Source organism: Acipenser ruthenus, chromosome 18, assembly GCF_902713425.1.
Source record: "Acipenser ruthenus chromosome 18, fAciRut3.2 maternal haplotype, whole genome shotgun sequence".
Classification (NCBI taxonomy): Eukaryota; Metazoa; Chordata; class Actinopteri; order Acipenseriformes; family Acipenseridae; genus Acipenser; species Acipenser ruthenus.
Window position 1 is genome coordinate 17,182,183 of NC_081206.1, and position 18,865 is coordinate 17,201,047.

The 18,865-nt window shown below is 41.3% G+C and overlaps 1 protein-coding gene across 2 annotated transcripts in view; it reads right to left on the minus strand.

Moving 5' to 3' along the window:
- Nucleotides 1-18,865, minus strand: part of LOC117973864 (zinc finger protein DPF3-like) — a 53,815-nt gene that overhangs the window by 15,270 nt on the left and 19,680 nt on the right. For both annotated transcript variants that reach the window (XM_058991342.1, XM_058991341.1), the window contains exons 2-7: nucleotides 15,652-15,812; nucleotides 14,881-14,988; nucleotides 10,603-10,730; nucleotides 8,626-8,721; nucleotides 8,255-8,327; nucleotides 5,413-5,556 (exon numbers count right to left, since the gene is read on the minus strand). In XM_058991342.1, coding sequence (XP_058847325.1) covers nucleotides 5,413-5,556; nucleotides 8,255-8,327; nucleotides 8,626-8,721; nucleotides 10,603-10,730; nucleotides 14,881-14,988; nucleotides 15,652-15,812 — 710 coding nt within the window. The remainder of the gene's footprint in view (nucleotides 1-5,412; nucleotides 5,557-8,254; nucleotides 8,328-8,625; nucleotides 8,722-10,602; nucleotides 10,731-14,880; nucleotides 14,989-15,651; nucleotides 15,813-18,865) is intronic.

Genomic DNA, 18,865 nt, shown 5'->3' on the forward strand with positions numbered 1-18,865 from the left:
CAATTGAGGGGGTAGGCTTTTGCAGAACCCCCACCCGCCACACCCTCAAACCAGCTTAGTGACTTCACTGGTGAAAGCAGAGCAGCACGCATTTTGTATTAAGTCCTTGTGTCATGTTTTTATGGGTTATATACAATACCTGCCATTCATATATTACTTCCTTCTGAGTTCCTGGATCATTTGAACTGCCAGTAGGCTCCAGGAGTGTATACAAACACCAAATCCATGTAGCAGAGTACTGTACAGCAACTCTTCATGACTCTTCACGAGCGACTCCCTGTCATTCCTGCTCAATTCTCTGAAGTCGAGTTCAAAATGAAATGTTGCTGGGGAAGAACCACCCCCCCCATCTCCAGTCTGCAACATTTCAGTAATTATGCAACACTACACAGATCAAAGAGTTTCATACCGGGGACCTAACATCACATAGAAGAGTGCAGTTACCTTGTGAAATACAGAATGTAAGGTATATTACCACAGACACTGTCTGCAGTGGATTTTAAATTACCAGTGCACAGCAACCGCAACCCAGCTATGGCCACCTGAAGATGTCTACAGGAGAGCAGTTTCTGAAAAGGAACAGTTTCAGCTTATCAGTGCTCAAGCATTGTGCTTTCTGAAGTGTCAGTTGTGAAGTGTACAGTGAAGTGGACTGGAGCTGCTGCTTTTTTTTTTATAATTATATATATATATATATATATTATATATATATATATATATACACAGTACTGTGCAAAAGTTTTAGGCAGGTGTGAAAAAATGCTGTAAAGTAAGAATTCTTTCAAAAATAGACATGTTAATAGATTATATTTATCAATTAACTAAATGCAAAGTGAGTGAACAGAAGAAAAATCTAAATCAAATCCATATTTGGTGTGACCACCCTTTGCCTTCAAAACTGCATCAATTCTTCTAGGTACACTTGCACAGTCAGGCATTTTGTAGGCATATAGTCAGGTGTATGATTAAACAATTATACCAAACAGGTGCTAACGATCATCAATTCAATACATAGGTTGAAACACAATCATTAACTGAAACAGAAACAGCTGTGTAGGAGGAATAAAACTGGGTGAGGAACAGCCAAACTGAGGTTGCTGAAGACATGTTTACTGTCAAAGTCATACACCATGGCAAGACTGAGCACAGCAACAAGACACAAGGTAGTTATACTGCATCAGCAAGGTCTCTCCCAGGCAGAAATTTCAAGGCAGACAGGGGTTTCCAGATGTGCTGTCCAAGCTCTTTTGAAGAAGCACAAAGAAATGGGCAACGCTGAGGACCGTAGACGCAGTGGTCGGCCAAGGAAACTTACTGCAGCAGATGAAAGACACATCATGCTTACTTCCCTTTGCAATCGGAAGATGTCCAGCTGTGCCATCAGCTCAGAATTGGCAGAAAACAGTGGGACCCTGGTACACCCATCTACTGGGTGCATACCTCCAACGTGGAAACAAGGCCAAGCGACTCAACTATGCACGAAAACACAGGAACTGGGGTGCAGAAAAATGGCAGCAGGTGCTCTAGACTGATGAGTCAAAATTTGAAATATTTGGCTGTAGCAGAAGGCAGTTTGTTCGCCGAAGGGCTGGACAGCGGTACACGAATGAGTGTCTGCAGGCAACAGTGAAGCATGGTGGAGGTTCCTTGCAAGTTTGGGGCTGCATTTCTTCAAATGGAGTTGGGGATTTGGTCAGAATTAATGGTCTCCTCAATGCTGAGAAGTACAGGCAGATACTTATCCATCGAGCAATACCATCAGGGAGGCATCTGATTGGCCCCAAATTTATTCTGCAGCATGACAACTACCCCAAACATACAGCGAAAGTCATTAAGAACTATCTTCAGCGTAAAGAAGAACAAGGGGTCCTGGAAGTGATGGTATGGCCCCCACAGAGCCCTGATCTCAACATCATCGAGTCTGTCTGGGATTACATGAAGAGAGAGAAGCAACTGAGGCTGCCTAAATCCACAGAAGAACTGTGGTTAGTTCTCCAAGATGTTTGGGCCAACCTACCTGCCGAGTTCCTTCAAAAACTGTGCGCAAGTGTACCTAGAAGAATTGATGCTGTTTTGAAGGCAAAGGGTGGTCACACCAAATATTGATTTGATGTAGATTTTTCTTCTGTTCACTCACTTTGCATTTTGTTAATTGATAAATATAAACTATTAACATGTCTATTTTTGAAAGCATTCTTACTTTACAGCATTTTTTCACACCTGCCTAAAACTTTTGCACAGTACTGTGTATATATATATATATATATATATATATATATATATATATTATATATATAATGCATGTATTTAAACATTGTTAGTCTGTCAAACTATTTTTATATGGGACGCTTTATGTTAAATACGATTCTCCATCATTTCTGTATTAATGTCAATTCTAGAAGGTTTTCTTTAATGTAAACCGCTAAAGAAACGAGTACTGGGATTGCTGTGCTGGTGTCTTTGTGACTCAATACATCACAACTGTCTCTTCAGTTGCTGAACATATCGATTAAAATGATCACCAAGTCACTGTGGCCTCTGGATACTTTTATACAGATTTGGAATTGAATGTTACACAAGTCCAATTGTGCTAGCGTTTTTTTTTTTTTTTAACAAGGTGTGTAGTCGGCGCTTGCCCTCCAATGACAGTTTGACTGAATGCAACCATAAAAATAATGTAGTATCACTGATAAAACGGCACTGTACGTTTCGAACAAAGCTCTCCGTAATTAAGAAAGTGGTGTAAACTGAAGAGGCTATTCATAGTGACAGTACTGCTTAACAATGGTCTATCCAGGGCACTCCTGCTTCAGGCTGCCTGGCAAATCCACAGCAGAGACAAAACAGCACAGCTTTCTAACCTGTGATCTCCATACCCAGTCCAGTAAGGACCTGCATTGATCCCCCACTTCCAATCACTTGAGGTAGAGTATGTCATTACCAGATATAAACCACAACTGGAGTGGTTCTTCAGATGTGTAAAAATGACATACAAGCACACGTACTCTCCACATAAGTGAATCACCAGGTGTTAAGGTTTGGTACAATACTTATTTTATTTGTTAAAATTCCACTCACCGGAATGACCTCCACCTCATTTACAAGGAGGTCCCATGGAAACAGCAGCAAGCAATAAGTTATAAACAACACTCACACAAAAGCAATTAATAAAAGCATATTATACACACAAGAAATCACACAGGATACCAAATACATGCACACACTCCTACAAACACGAGATCAACACAAAATAATTCAAAACATCCATAATCTAAAAACAGTTATGCCAAGACAGCCCGGGCACTATTCACAAAGCTTTTACCAGCATTAACAGCAGTTTTGTAAAGTGTTAAAAAGCTTTAAATATGCAGCTCCTGATGTGAAATGAAGAGCCCCTGCCTGCACCTTATGCCTCATTGGCTAGCTGCCGAAATCAAAAGGGCGTTTAAGTGCTTTTTTTTCCCCCCAAACCTGGACAACCTTGGAAATTCTTGCCGTGTGCCAAAGGTCACTCGGGATCGCATTGCGTTTTGTTTTGAAGAAACCGACAAAATCTGACACAATTTAACAAAGTTCTTTGCTTTCGGTGAATGCAACACAGCTTGCGTTAAATCAGCCACCATGGTAGTGATTTCCCTGTCGGTTTCTTCTCTACATGTACCTCCTGGCTACCGGATAACACACTTCCTTTGCAGCCAGATTGGCTACATCGAGTATGAGATGCAGAACCTGAGCAGATAGCTGGGTTCAGCCGCTTGGGTTGCCGTGGTCACCCGTAGCCGGAAGCATCAGGCAATGGAAATGGGGCATTAGTTGTTTCTTGCTTCTTCTGTAACATTAAACTCATGACACTGGTAAATATTTTGTAAGTATGGCGCAGGGTTTTTTTTATTTATCAGTGATTTGAAGATGTGAGACTGAAGGCATCTCTCAGTTCTAGTAAAACTTTGCTCCAGTCACTCAGCACCTGTCAGACTGTACACAGCCTCAGCAGACTCCTGAAGAGTAATCAGCACCAAATGTCATTTGAATTGCTTTTTTACATGTCCTCATTATGGAGTTTGCAATCATTCTGAGTGGTTCTGGAGTTCTCATTCTCTACATCAGCCTTTACTTGACTTGGAGCTTGTCTGCAGAATCCTAATTGCAGCCTTCCTCATTACAATCACATCATGTGACAGTGTGACTTTTCAACTCCACTGTTGATAAGTCACATTGTCACATGGTCAGATTGTAATGAGGAAGGCTGTTCAGGCCAGACACTAAGGATTCTCCAGACAAGCTCAAAGGAAGTTCCATGCCAGGTAAAGGCTGATCAAAAATGAGAATGTAAAACAGCAAGTCAAAGGACATTTGAAAGTGCTTACTCTTTAAATAACAACAACAACAACAGGTTAAAAGCAACAGAAGAAGAAGACAATGAACTGGAAGATCCAAGGTGGCCAAAGACAAGTTTTCAAGGCCTGTCCAGTACACATTTCTGTTTCATTGTGTTATTTCATTTCAATGAAATTAAAAAGTGGTATCATTTTTTAGCATAATGTAAATCACATATCCTTTCTTAACAATAGGTTTTGGTTGCAAAATCACCTATGGGTTGCAGTCCATAGATTAACGCATTATAATACAGGTCTATGACCGCTTGCAAAAAAAGTCTGCTCTGATCTACCAAGACATAGTGAGTCTCGGGGCCACAAGGGGGCACAATTCTGATGCCACGTAACCCCCACCACCCACCCACCCACCCAAGAAGCAACTCTTACTTTGCTAAGAGTGCATTCTCGCTCTATTTTACACTGATTGGTTATGGATCTGCACTGTTGATGAAAGACAAGCTCGGTATCCAGCCACTTGTCTACAGTGAGAAAGTCTCAATGCATCCTCACTTCCACAGCCATTCCATAGCCCAACAGAAGCACTTGAGCAACCTCTTGAGTACTACCAAAAAAATGTAAAGCCTTGTTTTTACCCCACTCTGCAATTGCTGCTTGCTTGTTTGTTTGCTTGCTTGCTTGCTTACATCTTGGTATCCCTGAACAGATAACTGTCCTCTCTTCAAAAACAGGCAAAAGACTTAAGTAAGTGCAGTGGTATCTCGAAATGCAGAAGGGTTAATTTCACCCTGGTTTTTAGCAAGACTGGTACCACACTCAAAGTGAGATAGCTTGCTCATGCAAATTATTTGCATTGAATATTTTGAAAAGAATCAATTCAGGTATATTTAGTTAAGAAACTGGTGTCAGTGGAGTAAAACAGGCATCACAGCACCACAAACCAGTGCAGGTTGATCCATTTTCTGGTTGTCCCCAGTGTTTCAGGCTCTATGGACCTGCTTTGGCCTCCCTGGAGAACAGGGGGTACGGCTGAGCCTGTTCCTCCCAGCGCGAGGGGCTCAGTAAAGGGGTTTCTTACGTTTGTGGTTGTCAGTGCGCTTAGGGGCTGGCGGGGAGCGCGCTGGCTCCTCGTCTCTCTCAACCTCCCCCTCCTCGTCTGCCAGGTGGGTGTGGGCGTAGTGGTAGCTGAGACCCGGGCGGTTCTTGTAGCGCTTCCCGCAGACTGCAAAGGAAGGGGAGGAAGGGGGTCGTCAGCACTGCACAGCGAACACAAACACAACTTGTGTCCATCCCTGGTTGTAGTGCCACAGCACCTGCCCAACTGAGCTTGGATTGTACCAAAATGTGTACCAACTACCCATGGTCCCCTTCCCATGATAATGGGTGGACCTGTCCTGAAAGGACACATCAAGTGCAACGATGTAGATTGTTTTGTATATAGCAGTAATGTGAGTGCTGAGTCTTCACCCTGCCTGCATGACTCACTGACTTCAATAATGGATAGCAAAAGTATAACTTCTGATTGTCTTGAGCAGCAGTGCTTCCTAGATACTGTAACTGGAACCAAGGGACTGTAGGAATCTGTCACTTTAAAAAAATTGTATAGGCAAGTACAATATCAAGGGATGATGATGTTCCACTTGCTGAGCTACAATTGTTTTTTGCATAATAATAACTCTCACAATGGACAGTTCCCAGGGGCTCAGTCATATCTTCTATATGGCAGTGGTTTACTCTAACCATGCATGCAGGGACACATGAGTAACTACACAAATCATTAAGAAAACAGGGAAATATTCCAGTCATTTTTATTCTGCAAACTTTTAAAATGTCAGATGTAATTCAGGTAACAAATGATTTGGCTTTGCAGGCTAGATGTTAGTGGGAGTTTTTGCAAGCTGGACGTGGCAGATAGTGTCCCATTTACCTGGAAACAGGAGACGGGGAACACTTTTGAGTAATCACTTACAGAATTCACCCTCTCTAACTCATTTCTGCATGATTACTGACAGATGAAATGACCTTCTTTATATGTTCTGGCTGCTACCCAATTAAGACAGCTGGGACTACAAATAGGGGTGGAGTAGGTCAAATCTAAATCAATGCATGCTTATTGTGCTCAGACTAACAATCTTGACTGCCCGGGGTTAGGAGAACGATAGGGTAGAGTAAGATAGGGTAGGGTAGGGTGGAGCTACTTCGACAACAGGGGAAAATGTGTTAAAAAAGCAAATCCAAAAATGCCAACTCTATTTCGAAAGCCACTTCACCCCCCTCAGCCTGACCTTTCAGTTACCAGTTTAACCCATTTTTATACCCCCTTGGCGGATAAACCGACACTGCTCCAAACAATCCAGGGGTATTCAGAGATTTATTAAGGGTTATCAATCCCTAAATCCTGCACCAGTAGATCCTATTGGCTATGCATGCCTCCTGTACCAGTGGATCCTACTGGCTATGCATGCCTCCTGTACCAGTAGATCCTATTTGGCTATGCATGCCTCCTGTACCAGTAGACCCTATTTGGCTATTCATGCCTCCTGTACCAGTAGACCCTACTGGCTATGCATGCCTCCTGTACTAATAGATCCTATTGGCTATGCATGCCTCCTGCATTCTCTCTTATTTTTCTAGTTTTGTTAAACAGCAGAAAATATTTATATATGTTTTTAACGGCTTCTTACGTCTTTATAATGAGAGGCAACAACTGAAAACTGTATTGAATTAAACACAGTATAGGAGATGGTAAAAATTGTGAAAATGACAATTCTAACATATGGTGTAAAAGCCTCACCATAGTTTTATCAGAAAAGCATTTACCAGAAACCACACAGACAAGGCAGAACGGCGATGCCAATTGGATATTGTAGTCAGATGGTCACTGTATATAAATGTATATTTTGAGAATGGCAGAACAGCAGACTGAGCAATAGAAAAGAACAGCCGGACTCCCCTGTGGTGTAGCCCCACGCCAGGAATACATGAGATGTTATTCCTCCTTCTCTTTCTTTATAAAATCCAAGCAGAATAGAGAGAGTCACATTACACAGATTCAACACCTGCATGAGAAGCGATTCTGTTAAATGAATGGTGACAAAGATAAATGTTTCCTAGGGTGTATTTAGTTTCAGTTGATATATACTACAGAAATGTGGATTGAGATCAAAGTATGCAAAATAAAAATAAAAAAATGTTAAAGATGTTTAACATTAATAAATATTATATCAAATGAGCCAACTTCCCAACATTTCAGTATGTTTAACATAATGTCTTTGAAAACAAACAGTAGAGGTCCTTATAGGCTTTTGATGCCATGATAACTACAATAATGTTTTTCTCTAATTAAATCTATTAATGTGCTTGTGATGCGATTTACTTCATAGTTAAATGATGTAACAATCTACTATTCCTTTCTATATCTTCTATATTGCACATTATGTAATGGTGTTTCTTCTAAAACTAAACATGTTAGGTCATTCGTGTTATGTTTATTTTTTGTGAAGTGTTGAACTATTGGTTCATTTTCTTTCTTATGTTTGATAGGTGATTCAGTAATATATATATATATATATATATATATATATATATATATATATATATATATATATATATATATATATATATATATATATATATATATATATATATATATATATATATATATATCTCCGAACTTTCAGAACAAGCAGAGTTCTGAATCTGAATCCCAGGATTGAGTGCAGGGCTAGTTTGAGTTTCTAACCCAGCTACAGCCAGCCCATTCTGTGCCACTGAGGCAGGATAATTATTTGTTTATTTAGTAATGGTAAGACGTAGTTTTCCATATTGTGTCAGTGAGGGTATTGTTTGCAGTGCTGTGCCGTGCCGTGCAGTGTGAATGGCCCTGTCTGGCCTCAGCAGCACTGTGCAGGATCACTTACTGTCACACACGTAGGGCTTGTCCTGGTCCTCCATGACTGCAGCCTCCGCCCTTCTCCTGCCTGAGCCACGGCCCTGCAAAACAACACACCAGCTCTCAGCTCACCAGCGCTTATACTGAAGGGAGCTCTACCTCTCTCATTCACAGCAAGGACAGCGCACTGCACACTAACTTGACTCTACAGGGGTGCTTGAAAAACCTGGACATCCCCAATAAAGTAAAAGACAACGTGTTGTTGTTAGAGCTCCTTTTAGGTTATGAGTAGGCGCCATGTTATAGCTTCCTTTAGTGGTACCTTTTGAGAAGGGGACTGAAACACAACCCAGAGTAGGTCTTTGAGGCAGGCAGGCTCATTCTCAAGGTAATACTCACTCGTCCTTTGGTCCTGTGTTTTCGCTTTGGAGTGTCAACTTCAAAATCGTCGTCGTCATGGTAACCATCTCCGTTCTCGTCAGCCTCCAGAACCCTCTGCAGGGAGTAAAGGAGGGCGAGGTTACACAGTGCCACACTAATGACTTCTCCTGCCGTGATACAGCCTCCTGAAACTGAGTCTTGACAACATACACTGGTTATATTTCACATACGCCCTCAGTCACTGCTTGCATAATTGTACCATGTTACGTTTCCTATCTAAGTATCTATTTTAAACATGTTAGAAGGGGTGTGGCAGGGCAGAGCCCTGCATGTAAATATAAGGCAGGGCAGAGCCCTGCTGATATATGTATTGTTATGGGTTGAAAAAAAGAATGGTTTATTGTTGTATTATGATTTAAAAATAAAGGTGTTGTTTGGGGTAAAAACACAATGTGTTATTATCATGTTAGTTTGATGTGGTTTGGCAGGGGTGATGTTTGGAGCTCTTCTCTGCCAGACTACATCCCATGAGAATGCGTGGTCAGCGGCTAATGATTTATTGACAAATTGGCTGTCGACCATGCAAACTAAAACTCCCGTGCAGAATGTGGCCATCTCCGAACTGATTAAATGATGGCTAGTTCCGAGATGGCCACATGCTGTGTCACAACCACAGTTGATATTTTACCGAGTCAAACTTAGGATTTAAGCTATAGATGGCAGTATTTATATGACTGCTTGGTATTTACTATTCAACTTCCAAATCTATGTTACACTACAAACCAACAGAGAAAATTAAGGAGTCTTTCGTACTTTACCAGAATTCTTACATGAGCATCAGCATTAATGATGCAAAAAAACAGCCGAGAACACAATCTCAGTGTCCTCATAGTGTCCTCCGGCCATGGCCACATGTATACAAGATTGTACTTGTTTGTGTTGGTGGTGGGTGTTGAGAGACGAGGAACGTGTGGGAGAGAGAGACGAGAAAAAGAAAGAAAACAAAACACAATTGCTACTCGTGCTGGAAGGACCAGCATGGTACTTATTTTGGATAAGAAGATTTTGTGTTTTTGATTTAAACTTTTAATGTAGTAAAGCTCAGTGAATGTCTTGGTTTCTTAACTTTGTATAATGTTTGCAATCATTTTTTGTGGTTCTTACGGCAATTACACAAATAGTTTCAGTACAATTTCAGGAGCTGCCTTCAGTTCTAGTTGCCTGCCATAGACATATGTATCATAGGCTAGATCGGTCAAAGTGCCAGCACAATCTACTGCACAGCTGCACGGTAGTGTCTTGCCAGCAAAAAAAAAAAAGAAAACTAAAAACGAAGGGAAAAAAAAACCAAGAGCAAAGTATGAATCCCCAGCAGATCCCGACGATGTATTTTGTAAAGTTTACACAGCGATAAGGCTACATTTTATATCCATGACAGGACTCCTGTCGGACAGACCACTCCAGAGAGCACTCTGTGAAGATGTGTGTCCTGTTACGCTACATTGATCATGTAATATAATCTCAAAGTGACAAGGCGCAAATAGAGCAGGCCTGGCACGATGCCAGCAACAGTTACAGAAAAAAAGGTTCATTTTCCCAACTTGTTTATCACACAAAACTGTATTTAACCTACAGCAAGTAGGGACCCCATAACTGGGGTGTGGGTCTTACCACACTTATTAGAGTGCTTGGTATCCTGGACCTGAACAGATCATTGTAACCACATATCACCCAAAATGTGTTCTATTGACAACCAATACAGAATGGCCAGGTGGGACATTTGTTCTTCATTTTATTCCTCAAAATAGTATTGTGCAATGGTACCGTGGTGCTGTAACACATGCAATGTGGTCTATTCAGGAATACGAAGAGGCTGGCAGGCTCCATGAGAGTTTCCCCTCACAGCTCTGAGAGGTGAATTACATGCTAGCAAGTTCCTGTCTTGTATCATCCAAGTCTCTGTTGTGTGTGTGGGAGTGTGTTGGGGAGTCTGACCTGGATCTCTAGCAGGCTCTCCTCGTCCTTGGAGTTGTTCTTCTTGTCCAGCCCCTCTCCCCTCAGCAGGGCCTCCAGTGTGGTCCCCTCAGCCGGCTGGCCCTCCTTCCTCTGAGGCAGCTCTCCCTCTGCAATACAGCAGCAGGAAACTAACCACTACCGATTCATTCAGACACAGCAAACACACATTAGGGGCCCCAGTTCGAAGTTAAGCCAAAGGACAAGAAATATTTACAAGGGAAGTTGTTTCACCTTTAACTGAACTGCCATAAGATATATTTGCAGAAATTAAATTTGTCTATTGCCACATTCTCATTTTTACCACATGTTTCTCTAATTACAAGAGACCCACTTGTACAAGTTTGCTGATTTTAAAGGGGAACTGTACTCAAAATAACAAGGCTCTCTAAATGCTCTGTATACATAACAAATACGTCTCGCTGTGCCAATTTTGTGAAGTTAAGCGTTTGGCCAGTATTTCAATTTTTTTGTCAGCTTTCTGGGTCAGCTGGAAATGCAGGTTGTCGCCATACTGTATCCTTTCTGGCGCCGCTGTTCCGTCATATCGTTGACAGCCCCCCACACCAGTGAACGTCGGCCGGGTGAATTATGTTGGAATGCAAAGCGTTCGGGTATAAAAATAACAAAAGGAAAAACAGTAACAAAGTATTTTTGTGTGCCTAAGCCTTTAAACCAACAAAGGGCAGCCATAACAAAACCATGGCTACATAATATAGGAACAGGACATACACTCAATAGAATACTATGTGTGACTATAGAGCGAGTCAACGACAGGATGTCACACAAAGCATGATGGAAGAGAGCTCCAATACATTCAATGTAAATTTATTTTAATGGTTTTTATGATATACTGCTCAAGGAGAGGCTGAAAATGTGTCAAAAGCTTTAGTTAACATGTTTTCTATTGAAATGGTTATATATTCATTTGCATTACAGTTCCCCTTTAAGGTAATTGTTCCTACTCTGCACCCATTTTTGTTAATGTGAGCGGCACTTTTAAACGACTTCAGGTCTTCAGTATGTTTAGAATTATGAGATGTGATAAATATTAAAAGATGATATTGTTTAAAGATGGCGCTCACATTAATAAATACATGTAGCGTAAACATAATTTTTCATACATGTTTAAACTTGTGCATGTGTGTATGTGTCATTTTATTAGGACTGGCCCAGGTGCAGACAGCTGCACCCCACCCCCAGGGGACTGAGATCTGATTCAAGACAGTCAACGAATTCCCTCTGTGTCCTGCCGTGGGCTGGAGAGGGGAAAGGTTACTGCATTAGTATTCAAGTACAACCCAGGGCTTCTGTACAAACAGCAAGGATAGCTGTGGTGTGAATGATCCCCACTGAACAGACTGGCAAAGTGAATGAGCAGATACTGTATTATGAAAGGGTGCCGGTGTAGCTTCAAACACCCTTTTCAAGTTGGTGTTATTTCTTTCATGGTGCTCACAATCATTGCTTTTATGCTATAAATACCCACTGGCTTTGAGCTTGCTTGGACAGCCTTTAGTGCTTGTTCTGAGTCTGTGCTTCCCGATTAAACAAGAATTACAAGAGACTTTTTAGACCCAGGTAGAATAATAATGAATATAATTAATCTTGAAGTGACAGAACGTAATGACTGCAAACAACAGGAAGAGGGGAAGATAAAGGTAAAAAAAAAAATGATTAAGAGATCAATCTAATAATTCAACATTTTTATCGGCTAAGTTAGTAGTTCCGTCTCTCTCACACACTGTTCTCTACCACAATAATGTGTGTGTGTGTTGCTGAATTGAAATAATTCTCCAATGCCCAATTTAATTTTATTATTTTTTGATGCCCAGTTTAATTATGTGGGACTTAAGTTCCATACCCTGTGGGATATATAAACTTAGAGGAATAACCAGCTAAAAGAAAACAGCAACAATCCCTTTAATAAAATGACATTTGAAGATATACACCCTTTCAACACACACTGGCCTGTGTAGTATGCGTTCTTTATTAAATGCACAGCCATACTGAAGCCTAGCAGCCCTTGCTATTGTGTCTGTGCTCGTTGACTTTCAGCTGTCAGTGACCAGACAGCTCTCCCCCGGGAAATCAATCTGAAAATAGACTGTTCCAGCACAACGGATTCCACAATCACACAAGGTTAGCTCCACAGTGTTTCCCAGGCATCTTTTATTAAAACACCCCAGTAACACTGGCATAATAAAGGTGACATACAATTCCCCTATCAAGGCTGTGAATAGAAAATCAGAGCAATCATTAAAAAAGTATCGGCAATACCTATTGATAGACAGGTGCCTCCAGAGCCAGATGGCCCCAAAAACTACGTATTCATTTTCTTTAATTGGTCCCATTGAGAGAAACTGTCTATGTTAGTGCTGGGATGAGCATGGGCTTTTCATGAATGGTCTTTCAAAATGTAAATATTGAAATATTCTTTAATTTTGAATTAGCTGGGGAAAAAAAGCATAAATTTGCTCTTGGGATTAAAATAACCCCAACACCCCTTCACCTACATTAGAATGCGTGTTATTTATTTCAGATGTCACATTACACATTGGTTTCCTTTCCATGCTATCTTTGTGATATAGTCATTCATGAATTCTGTTCTTGTGTGAATACGAATACGGTCATTTTTGCAACCAAATACATTTCAAGCAGTGTTTGTTCGAATATTTGAATATTTGTTTTGACTTCCCACAGGTTTTCCCCAGGTTTCTAATTTGCAAAAAAAAAAAAAAAGCTGATGCTTTTAAATTTAAAAATAAACGCTTCTCGCAAGCTGTGTTACTCCTGATTCTAGCAGTATCACCCAGACTCAAGGTTAGATTACAACCGCTGCTTCGAGTTTCTTATCTGAAGGACAGGAGACAGGACAAAGAGAAAAAGAGTCATGTTGGAGCTGCAGGGCCAAGCAAACCGCTAGTACACATTCCTCATGAATAGGGCAGTACTGCAAATAAGAAAACACACCAGCACAAAAAACAAGCATGTTTCAATATCTCCACTTTTATACTGAATAGGTTCAGTTGTGTTATAAACAACCTCTCTCAAGCTGTACCCTTCCTACTGCATTAAACAGTGTCACGACTGTGCCTTATAAAGCTTCACAAAGGGATCATTAGATTGTGAAATTTGCAGACAGCACAAAGCTTGGGGGAGTGGCCAACACGCTTTTAGCCACCCAGGAAATCCAAAAAGATTCAGGATGCCTACAGAACTGGGCAAATCTGGCATTGCCCATATTGCCCACCTGAAAATGGCCTTCTACATACACTGTAGCTAGATGGAAGAAATTGCAAACTACTAGTGCAGTGTAGGAAAAATAAATCCACTTGACACGGCAGACCAGTTAACCAGACCCTGTCTTATTAAACTATTTTATCAGTGAAGTTTCTTAGAAATATGTACTACCTTTACAGAGTAACTTGGTATGGGTGTAAAATATTATTGCAGTTTAAAAAATTCATTTTGTATCATTTTCTGTGTCAGTCATCGCATCCTTGTGACTTTTTAAAACTAAGAAGTTTAAAGCACTCCTGTGTCCTTAAATTGAGCTCTCAGAATCATTTCTAAAGCCCCAGCACACCATTAACCTGTTCCCCTGCAACACCCCCAGATGATAAGAAATACTACATTTGCTCAGTGTGGTACCTCTTACTCTTGAACAAGAAGAATGATACATCAGTTAAGATCCAATATTCATATGAATACTGAGTTTCCCTTTAAGCTATGTGGAAATGTTTGGTCTAACTGTGCTGTGTGTCACATCAAAGTGTAGCCCTTTCTTCACCTGTGGTCTGAGGGACTGGGGCAGGCCTGCACACTGGGCCTCTCTACAGCAACCCCCTGTCCTGCTCTCTCTATTGATGCGTGTGTCTAAGCTTCTAACCGTTTGCACAGAGGCGTTTTCACAACACAAGCTTGTGCGGTTGTCTTCATTTTTTTTTTTTTTCCACTTGTTTACTGTCCCAAGATGCAGCACGTTACAGGCAGTAAAAATACAGCATTTACTTTATAAGCGAGTCCGTTTTAAGCAGAAGAACTTCCCATTGAAATGCAGGTGCTTTTCACTTGAATACACTGTAAAGAGAATTCACTGGTTATAAGCGGAGTGCACCTGTAGAGTTATATCGAGGGGGTGGAACATGTTTCAACTTAGTTACTCTAGTGTATATGTTTGCTCTACCACCTATTTGCTCTGCCTGGTACTCTCTCTTCCATTCCCTCATCCGTTCCGTCCCCCACCCCCTCACTCACCCAGTCTGAGCTCACAGAGGCGGAGCTGGGGGTCTTCAGGTGGGTGCAATCGTCTCTTCTTCCTCCAGCAGCGAGCCGGATACGTGTACATCTGTCCAGACGCCAGACCTGAACACACACACACACACACACACACACACACACGACCAACAATGTGAGCTTCAAACTGCTGTTATATTACCATTGAAGTGCTGGTAATTATTCAATACCAGAATGGAAAAATGTAGTGTTTGGGCTGATGAAGTAATATATAATATAAAAATATATACCACACAAGTCATGCTTCTGCTAATTGCTATAATAAAAGATTAAAGAATTCAAAATGCCATTGAGTGTTTTTTTTTTTGTTGTTGTTTTTTTTAAAACCTCTGATGTCATTCTGTGTGCGGTTTCAATCATTTCCCCTGTCGGTAACTAGCTCTCAGATAAATTCCCAGCTGGTAGTGGAATGCTATCTGTCTGTTCCATCTCTGGTGACCTCGTTCCAGAACGCCATGTGATGACCTTTAAACCCAGCCCCTGTTTTTTATGTCAACTTAAAGAATGAACGCACACAATTCAATAAACAACAGAACAAACATTTTGTTCTTATGGAACCTTTTGTCTACGTTTAGTTTTACCTCGACTTTATAATCAAGTCAGGTAGACAAGAGTTTGCCTTCATCCGTGCGGTTAACTGTTAGTCTCTGTTCTTATGAAAACAGCTGGTAAGCTTATCCCTAACAATGAAGCAGGAGGAGTAAGTACACCGCCCCCTTCCCTTGTGCACACCTGGTCCCCGGTGACGTTTCTCCATCCAGATGTAGCAGTTGTTCTGTGCCACCCCGGTCTGGGAGTCGAGGAAGGGCAGCCGCACGCTGCGCTCTGCACACAGACGGGCATTGTAGCTGCGGCAGTGCTCAATAGCCTCCTTGTAGAACTGATCACCCAGGCTGCAGAGAGAGGAAACAGTCAACAATGGAAATCAGTATGCTAATTATTAGATTATTAGACACGGCAATTCAGTTCTTAACACACACAGTAGACACACGGTAACTTTATTATCTTTAGTTGTCGCTAAAGTTTAAAGCACCTTTGCTTTGCCTCCCAGTAACTCGGCTCTGACCACTACAGCACACTGCCTCTCAATCACTCAGCTCTAACCACTAGGCCACACTGCCTCCCTCCTAGTCCATCAGTCCTAAACACTAGGCCACACTGCCTTCCACTCTCTCTCCCAGTCACTCCACTCTAACCACTAGGCCACGCTGCCTCCCTCCCAGTCCTGCCGCTCCAACCACTAGGCCACACTGCCTCCCTCCCTCCCTCTCCCAGTCCCTCAGATTTAATCACAAGGTCATGTATTTTCTTTTCATCAGATGGAATAGTTGCAGATGGAGGAGTGTGTTTTCCTTGGTGGGATGCTTGCTGTGCGAGTGGGGGGTGGACAGAATTGCGTATTTAAGAATGCTGGAGACAGACACAGCTACCCCCAGGTTCAGGACACTGCTGCGCTCTTGCCTGCCTTTGTAGACTGACTGTAAAAGACACTGTGGCTGAATTTTAAAACACCAGATGCCTTCTATCCTGAGGTTCTGGGCTTCAAGGTGAAGCTGTCTATTTTCTTACTTCGTGTGAGCCATCGTATCGCAGCAATCTTCAGCTTCTTAATTAAAGTAATTATAATTCAGTTGATCTCATGCCTGACTGCAGCTAGACCACTGTAGTTAAACTGACCTATGACTCAGAGGGATCAATTGAACTATTCTTTGCTTATAAGGCCTTGGGTGTGTTTATTTGAGCTTCTTACTCCCTATGTCCCTGGCTGCCTGCTGGCAGTCTCGTAGATTTCGATTAAAGAGCAGTGTTATCAAGGCTTTCAGCTGCCATGCTCTGCACACAGTTGATACAAACTATCTGATACACAGAAATTTCAGAGGGCTGTATCACACAACATTATGAATACAATATGGTATGGCATGTTTAGAAACATGTGTAAAGTTGTATAATACCTGCATTAAACTAAACTGTACAGATTACACTTTAGTTCTGCAGTTGAAAGCAAAAGTAGCTAACAAAATAGTTCTATACATTTTCTCTGCCACTGCCATCCATTCATTACATAGGTCTCACATGTGCAGTTTTGAAAGAAACACATGTTTTAGTCAAAATGTATTTTTCACTTTAATGAAATGTGGTACACTAGGTTAAATAAATCTCTAACTGCCTTGCACTTCCTGGGTCATTTCATCTGGACAGTAAATTGTCCACATACCTTCACTGGCTTTTTTTCCTGTCAATAACCAACCAGCTGCTTCCCCTGTATTGACTGACATGCTTTCAGCCAATAACATGCTTTGACCCAGAAGACACTGCTGGGGTGAAATGAACAAGGAGGGAAAGCAAACTAACTTTCTTCAACCTAGTGTAGTACCAGATGTCTGTTTTAAAGTGAAAATAACGTGGGTTTCTTTAAATACTGCCCATTTGAGACCAACAGTATGTAGCTAATGGAAGTGGAAACTGGAGAAGATTCATGGAATTATTTTTATAGCTACAATTAGTTAAGTCTACATTACTACAACAGCACTACACATTTAGTAAGCAATACAGAATGTAGGCAAATAATCTGCAACAAAAAAGCAGATGAAAAACCTACTGAACTAATTTAGTCACATAGCAAATATATACACATATATTAAACCCAGTTGAGGCAGTAATGTTTTAAACTTGCCACCCTTTGCATTTAAAGCCTAGGTTATCACTACATATTTCTAAATTAAAGCAAAGCCATTCCACTACCTCCTTGACAGAAGAGCAGTTCTGTTTGGTTTGACAGCAGTTGTGTTTCACAAACTCACTGCCTTCACACACATACTAAACTACAATGTGTTTTGTTGTTTTAATGTATTGCTTTTAATTACTTTGCTATTGAAACAAAAGCTGCTGTAATCATTTCTCCTGGTGGGCGAGAGAGGAGTGGTTATAAAAGAGCTCTGAAAGGAGAAGAGAGCGCAGGGCTCTCGAAGGGATCTCCTGGGAGAGGGGGCTGGGTCTGTGCCGGGGAGCAGATGGGTGGCACTTCATAGCAGGGCAGGGGAAAACATACTGAATATCTTCAAATTTTAAATTGCCTAAAACAGCTGCAATGTTTATTCAAGGGCTGCGTTTACTGGAAATAGTACGGTTTTCGATGGTGGTGTTTATTGGCAGTAGTACTGTTTTCGAGGGTGGTGACCTTGGTAAATTTGTTTCCTGTTTATTTGTTACTTGTAGAGTGTGGCATCTATTACAAATCTGGTAACTGAGTGCAGCGTTTATTCAAGGGTGGCGTTAATTTGAATATATATGGTACCTGTATGCAGCCACTTACACTAAGTTTTAATATCCGTAGTTTTATACATTACGAGAGAGAGAGAGAGAGAGAGAGAGAGAGAGAGAGAGAGAGAGAGAGAGAGAGAGAGAGAGATCCATTCCCTCGCCTTGATTAGATCTGAGCTTCCCTGCTCCTGCAGATGCACAGAAATGTTTGGAATGTCGCTTCGGACAAAGAGCCAACCTCCAGGTCAGAGCAGACACAATGAGCTGCAGTGTTCTCCCAGGGAATCGGAGAGGGAAGGGAGTTGTCACCACGCAGGGCTCCAGGGCAGACACTGCCTTCCAGGGGCAAGAGAAATACCCCTCCAAGGGAAAGGATAGTTTTAGTAATTTACTTTTATATTTCTGAGAATGCAGAATTAAATTTCCAACTCTGGAATTTAAATTCAAGTGCTGTCAGCTGGTAATTGTTTATTTCTAGTATTAGGTATTTTTCTCTTTTCAGAACAAACAATGCTATAAAAGCTACACTTTACAGTAAAAGCCAAACAGACACAGTCCTGCTGCAGGAGGAGCTTCCAATGTCTAAGTTAGTATCAAGCTTAACAAATATTTACTGTAAAGTACAATTTAGTACATGCAAGACTTGTTTGCTTTGTAGTGGATTGTAGTTGATTGCTGTATTCAC